This window comes from Theobroma cacao, chromosome 6 (assembly GCF_000208745.1).
Source record: "Theobroma cacao cultivar B97-61/B2 chromosome 6, Criollo_cocoa_genome_V2, whole genome shotgun sequence".
NCBI classification, from domain to species: Eukaryota; Viridiplantae; Streptophyta; class Magnoliopsida; order Malvales; family Malvaceae; genus Theobroma; species Theobroma cacao.
In genome coordinates, this window is record NC_030855.1 from 19,315,035 (window position 1) to 19,322,199 (window position 7,165).

General features: G+C 34.2%; 1 protein-coding gene across 3 annotated transcripts; it reads left to right on the forward strand.

The window, feature by feature from the left end:
- Positions 885–5,896, forward strand: LOC18596142 (putative hydrolase C777.06c). 3 transcript variants are annotated; one of them, XM_007024433.2, is made up of 12 exons: positions 885–1,217; positions 1,792–1,919; positions 2,039–2,151; positions 2,532–2,573; positions 3,654–3,709; positions 3,857–3,933; positions 4,401–4,520; positions 4,813–4,889; positions 5,005–5,068; positions 5,176–5,226; positions 5,318–5,366; positions 5,584–5,896. In XM_007024433.2, the coding sequence occupies exons 1-12, from the start codon at positions 1,049–1,051 to the stop codon at positions 5,700–5,702; spliced, it is 1,065 nt and encodes a 354-aa protein (XP_007024495.2). In that variant the 5' UTR covers positions 885–1,048; the 3' UTR covers positions 5,703–5,896. The 3 variants fall into 3 exon arrangements, with proteins under 3 accessions (XP_007024495.2, XP_017979503.1, XP_017979502.1); XM_018124014.1 differs by having other exon boundaries at positions 1,037–1,217; positions 1,778–1,919; XM_018124013.1 differs by having other exon boundaries at positions 1,135–1,217; positions 1,757–1,919.

Genomic DNA, 7,165 nt, shown 5'->3' on the forward strand with positions numbered 1-7,165 from the left:
TTGAACTTATAAGTAAAGGCATTCTTCCACTGAATAGGCATGTTTTTGGGGTTAAAAACCTAGATTCGTTTTTCTCATAAAAAGAGATTTTTTAAATTATTTTACTCAATTTTCACTCTCCTATTATTGATTACCTAAGTTAAGGTGACACCATTTTTTCTTAAAAAGAGTTTTTTATAATTGTTTTATTCAATTTTCAATCTCCTACTTCTAATTTCCTAAGTTAAGGTGACACCTTTTTTTCATAAAAGGAGTTGTTTTATAACTATTTTACTCAATTTTGAATCTCCTATACTTGATTACTTAAGTTAAGGTGACACCTTAATGCAAAATATTAATACTTCAATTTTACTTATAGAGAAATGAAGGCAATTAAAATCATACATAATCATCATTGTAAATTAAAATCTAATTTTAGGAGAGAAATTGGAATATTTATTTGATTTGGCTAACCATGGTTTTGACTGATCATTTCATTTTCTTCCCTTTCATTGTTCTTTCTTTTATATTTGTATTTATCATTTAGAAAATGGAAACTTATAACAACTTAGAGACAAAAATTACGATCTACAAAAAATAAATCTTCTTCTTTTTTATTAATTCCCTTTGTTTTTAATTTTTAGATATATTTTAATTTAAAAAATAACTATATTTTTAATCATCCTTTTCCTAGAGATTTCAAATACTAGTGTACATGATTTTGGGCTTATCACCCAAGTTTAAGTAAATCAAGCCCATTTTCACGTCGTTAAAGCCCAAAGTTACCAACACCCAGCCCAAATTCATATCACTCGGACTTAAGAAAATGTTCTAAAACGACGACGTTTACAAGTGAATACTAAACGGTCAAAAGTGCATACTGAAAAATGTGGCACTGGTAGGCCTTATGCTTCGTCGTCTTCAGTCCACCAACTTTCTCTTAACCAAAACTCCTACCAGAAAAGGGGCTTTTTTCACTTGTAGAAGCACATTTTCTATTAATATTTCATCTTCAAGCTCTAAAAGCAAAGAGTAAAAAGAAGCTTGAAATAAAAAGTAGAGAAAAATAATGGTAGCTTTATCAATGGTCCCTTTTCTGGGCACAGTTCGATACACCCCTTCTTTAACGAGTTTGACACCTTACAAGCGCAAAATATCAATACAAAACACTCCAATTTCATTTCCAAGAAATGGGTTCTTCCCAATCAGGAGGTTTCTTCAAGCTTGCCTTCAATCTAGTATGTACTTTTCTAACTATTCTTTACTCTCTTTCTTTGTTTTCTCCTTTAAGTTGTTCTTGGTTCTTGTTATAATCTGTTTGCATTTTTGGAGTAGTATGCAAAGAAATGGCTGGTTATCTTTTCTGGGTATTAGCTATTTTTATCGAATCTTTTTTTGCTTTCGTTTTAGTGAGAGGGGAATTGTTCTTTTTGTGAGATTAATGTGTCTTTTTTTCGTTTTGTACTCAAAAGTTAGGCTCCTTTGGGTTGCTTTTGTATTTAAATACAGAACTAGGCTCTTTTGGATAATTGATCACACCTAACTATCTCTTGAACATGATATTATCTCGTTAAGATAGTATCGGAGTGACACAGGGGAACCTTGTTGGCTCAATTACTCAACTTTATCTTCAATAAAAGAAGTAGCTTATTGTTTAGTACATTTCTTTATAAATAAGGGGACATATTGAATATTAAACTGTTCTTTATGCACCTAGTTGAAAGATAATGTTGATGTGGTCTATAATGGTTCTACAATGCTGTTGTTTGCACGTTAGATTAGTTATTGTTAGTTACAGTGCCTCGAATAAAGGTTTTGCTAGTGAGGATGCTGGAGCAAAGTTACCCGCAGAACAATCGGAGATCATTTTTATGGGGACAGGAACTAGTGAAGGCATTCCTCGTGTCAGCTGCCTAACTGATCCTGTAAAGAAGTGCCCGGTACTGGCTGTCAGAACTGATCTGTTTATCATTAGTAGTTTTTCCTCGCTTTCTTTGCATTTGTTTGAAATTTCTGCTTTGATTTTTTGAAGATATCAAATGATTTCTGGTTTTCTCAGGTTTGCACCAAAGCTGCAGAGCTGGGTAACAAAAACAGGAGACTTAATACAAGCATTCTTATTCGTTACTCTAAGCCTTCTGGAAGTTGCAACATTCTAATAGATGCTGGCAAGTAAGTGAAGGTTATTTTAATGAAATCAAGTTTTCCTGTTACAGTTAACATATAAAAGGAAAATAAATGAAAATAAAGTGTTCTAAACATACTCAATAAGCCAGTTGAAACTTTGAACATGAAAGGTTTGTCACAACTCAAAAGCGTTATTGATTCACTAATGCCTATACTGGGATAACCTTTCAAAAGTTTGATGCATGTATCATGTTGTTGCCTTAAACAAGGGAGAAAACCAATGAAAGATTCTTGCTCCTTATTGCTAAACTTGTTCTTGGAAACCGCTATAAAACTACCTAATGGCTGCTCAATTATTTCTAGCTTTTTCAATCCCCAGATTATTATACAGTATGATTTCTCAACACTATGATTCTATTTTGTAGGTTCTTCTACCACAGTGCTCTTCGATGGTTTCCGGCATTTGGGTTAGTTTTTACCCTGATCCCTTTCTTAAAATTTTGTATGACTATATCTAAGGCCTATAGATCAATGGTCCATGGTGTTCAATCTAAGTCACTTTAGAGTATGGTCATTGTTGGGAGAAGTTAAAGCCTTTGTGGTATTATGAGATATTGTTACATGTGAAAAAGTTAGTTGTGGAAGTTGTTTGTTTTAATTCTATGATGGAATATAATCTATATCTGTTATGCCTTATTATTTTTCTGCTTCACCTGGCTTGGCTATAGCATGGGATAGTCCTTACCTGTCTCTTAAGCCTCTTGTTGCCAGCCTGATGGAGGTAGCATTTGATTTTAGGTTATCATTATGATCATCAAAGGGCTTTAGTGGCCAATTTAATGTCAATCTTATAGCACTCATGCGTATGACTCTTGATGTTTTGTATTTTTTTTAATCCCATTGAATTTATAAGGTTGAAATACAACTTTTATATTCTTTCATTTGTAGCTTATGAGCAATAGTATTTTGAATGACTGTTTTTATAAAGTTCTGTGATTTTATAATGCTATCTCCATATATGCTAGGCACCATCAACCAGCTAACTTTTTCTTGTGGTAGGCTGGTTTTTCCTACCATTATTGGCAATCATTTGTACACAAGAAATTCTTTTTCATGTTTTCACATTCAAATTTCATTTAGTTTTATTCTTTATACTGAAAAGAATGAAGTATTTTTCACTGTTTCATCAAATTATGTTTGCATATTACAGTTCAGGAATGCAGTTATAAAACTGTCTTATCTTTGGTCCTAGATATGAATGGATGTAAACATTTTCTCAATGCCTAAACTAGCATTAGAGTTATAATGAAGTGTACTATAACAAATGATTATGTGGGTAATGATGCATGCACCAAATTTGAAGCCCATTCTGATGCTTCCTTAAGTGTATTGCTCTTGTAGCAATGTTAATTTTTTCAGTTTATTATCATTTCTTCAAGGTCATTAAGCATCAAAGACCAGCAGAGGAATGTTTTTCTGATTATGTTATGGTATATATGTCGACTTGCATGTATTTTACCCATTGTAACTAGTTGCATTTCTGTCAGGATAAGAACAATTGATGCGGTTATAATTACTCATTCTCATGCTGATGCAATTGGAGGTCTCTGACATGAACACTTTCTAATATTACTTTCTAATAGATAAACCTAGCTATGATGATTGATTAAGTTTTTGCTCCTTTCTTTTCCATTTGTCATAGAAACTCACATCATCTAACATAAAAAATTTGTCTTTATGTTTCCCCCAGGTCTTGATGATCTACGTGATTGGACAAACAATGTGCAGCCACACATCCCAATTTATGTTGCAAATCGTGATTTTGAGGTCCAGAATCCAGTTCTACCTTTATTTACTATATTTTGAACATATGAATACGTAATATATTCATATGTGATTTTTATACATTTTTACTTGTGTCTGGTAATACACTATGTTATTGGATATATCTTGCAATTTTGACAACTTCTAGTAATAAATGGGAAATAAAAACTGGTTCCAAAGTAGATCACATGACATTATACAAAGGGATAGTGTATTGAAGCTAGTAGTTTTCATCAATAAACTTTATACTGGTGCATGTAATAGGGTGGGTCAGAATAATTGCTATGTCAACATCTTTTTGATTTTGATCATAAGGAAATTTGATTTGTTATCAACTCTCAAGATTTTGACAAAAGTGATTTGTAAGCTAGTATAGAACTAAACCATTGAAATGGTTTGTTATGCGTGAATTATTTCCCGCTTCTTTGATATTGGGACCAATTGTATAATAGATGTCCTAACAATTTCAGGTGATGAAGAAGACTCATTATTATTTGGTAGACACAAGTGTGATTGTACCTGGTGCTGCTGTCTCAGAGCTGCAATTTAATATCATACATGAAGAACCTTTCATTGTGCATGATTTACAGGTGATTAGTTGTGCACTTCACTTAGTGTGAACTGGAATTTCTTTAGTGGCATTCCTGAAACTGGAATGAAAGGTTTAATTATGAGTTTGACTGTAAAAAAGCGAATCATGCCCTAGAGAAAGGTTCTCTCTATTCTTGGCTGCTATTAGTATTATGTAGTCAAAAGGGCGTTTAAAATTTTTATGATTAAATTGATTATTTTACTGATAATTTGGCAATGGTAGGCACACCTTCCCCTTGAAAATTGCCTCTGGTCCTAACATGCATTATCTGTCAAAATATTGTGCTTCAGGTTACCCCTTTACCAGTGTGGCATGGTCGTGGTTATCGTTCTCTTGGTTTTCGATTTGGTAATATTTGTTACATTAGGTAATGCATCTATGTGTTAAAGATGTGATCATGTAAGAAGGGTTTTTTTTTTTTTTCACTACTTCATTCAGTTTTCATCAGGGTGGTGTTGTTTATTTGGTATTGACATTTGCAGTGATGTCAGTGAGATACCTGAAGAAACTTATCCTCTTCTGGAGAATTGTGAAATCCTCATTCTGGTCTCTCCCATACTTTGTATATACATACAGGCACACACACAACAATGCTCTGTTCTACGAGTATTATCACAGTTCTTATTCAGCTTATATGTCAAATAATCTCTCAGGATGCTTTGAGGCCTGATCGTTCTTCTTCAACGCATTTTGGACTTCCAAGGGTATTTGCTTGTACATCTTTCTGAAAAAAAAAAATCATGACGAACATTAGAATTTTAAATTTATAATTTTATCTCTTAATTTTTGTTACAGGCTTTAGAGGAAGTGCGGAAGATAAAGCCTAAGAGAACACTCTTTACTGGTATGATTAATTTAGGCTCATTTTTCTTAAGGTCTTGACTACCCTCTAGTTTCATGCCTCTGTCACTGCATATTCCATCCATTTAAAGGGTTTTGGTTTTTAACCCTTGGTTGTTTTTGCCTGTTATCATTCTCATTTGCAGCATCAGGGTATACGTATGAAAATTAAAAATTGCATGCTTACTATTTTCCTAATTTTGCACTTTCGATTTGTGAAGGCATGATGCATCTGATGGATCATGAAATAGTGAACGACTACCTCATAAAATTGATGGAATCCGAGGGTCTTGATGTACAATTGAGCTATGATGGATTGCGTGTACCGATAACACTCTAGCGTCATGTTAACTTTCAAATGAGCATTCTTTTCTCTGTGAAAACTTCCTATACCATGATTTGGAGCAATGAATTCAATTGTATTCAATGAGATAACATGATCTAAATTGGGCATTGTACATTACCCCCATATAGTTCTTTTTGAATACCTTCACCATTGAAAGAATCAAGATATGCTAATCATTTTGATCTTGATCTTGACGCTTGCTTTTATCATATTTTCTTCTTTCTGAAATTCCTTAATTGAGCCAGGAATTAAGTCAGTCGAAAAGCAAATTGCCAATTTTTGAACTGAACTTTTCCTGTGAACTAAAACTCTGCCATGCAGCTCGGTATTTGCTACATACCCATAGCAAAATGTGCTTCTACTAGAAGTGGAAAAACCTAGTATTTGCTTGGAAAATGTTTGTGTTTGTGCTGACATTGTTCTACCACAAAGACATTGTAATTTGCACGGCATCAGTTTGTATAGAGGAGCTTTTTAGAAGTTGCAGATAGGTTACCCAACAAAATGGGTGTCTCAATTATTAGGCCCCTCAATCTCAAAGCAATATCCAACAAAATTTTGGGAAGATCCCATTGTCGGTGGTGAGTTTGAATTTCAGACACTGAAATGATCAGTGTTCAATCTAAATTTTATGATAATGACAGCTTATGTTTATTATTTGTTAATGCGACGGCCAACCATCAAAAGGAGATATACCCCCTTTTCTGTTCTTCTTAAAGTTTGCTGTATAATTACTATTAGAAAGAAGATTACACCCAAAGTTACATCAATATTGAATTAAAAATACTTTGGTTTAATTATTTTTAAGTTAGGAGCGTTATTGATGACTTGTATTTATTGTGGTGTGAAAACTTATTCTTCAAAGTCATGTGAAAATATAATGTCTGACACGACGGGCGGTCCAAATCTATGGCTACTAACAGTGAAGTTGAACATGACTGTTGAGAAATGAATGAAATATTTATCATATGCTTGAAAAATTGAAAATGAAAAGATTGTATTTTTGTAGGGTGATTTTGGCACTTAGGGAAGGGTGGCTAGCAGTAGATTGTCATTGTCTGGGTGGGGCCCAAACGGTAACATTTGGAGATTCTTTACAACTTAAAAGTAGCCAAGTTAGGGATGACAGATGTCAAAAGGAATTTTGCCGCCTGTTCTGACAACGAACTCGGAGCGAATGAGAGGGCGTCAAGTCATACACGTTGCATGGGTCTGTCAAATCCCCACCAATCATCGTAGCCCACGTGTACTGGTGGGGTCAATAGTACGAGTCCCTCCATTACCATCCGTCCTTTTCACGGGTGCGCTTGCAAAGCATTGCCGTTTGTGATGGTAATATTATTTCCCCGTTTGAAAGTTCTCTCCTGCTCCGTAGCTCACCGTCTCTCCTCATGGACCCTCACATCAGGGGCTGTCGGAACTCCGAAGGGAAGCTCTTGTCTATCATTCCATCTTAT

Coding starts and splice junctions, on each gene's coding strand:
- LOC18596142 (XM_007024433.2), top strand. CDS start 1,049: ATGGTAGCTTTATCAATGGTCCCTTTTCTGGGCACAGTTCGATACACC. Junction 1,218..1,791: donor TCAAGCTTGCCTTCAATCTA/GTATGTACTTTT, acceptor CCTCGAATAAAG/GTTTTGCTAGTGAGGATGCT. Junction 4,890..5,004: donor GGTAATATTTGTTACATTAG/GTAATGCATCTA, acceptor TGACATTTGCAG/TGATGTCAGTGAGATACCTG.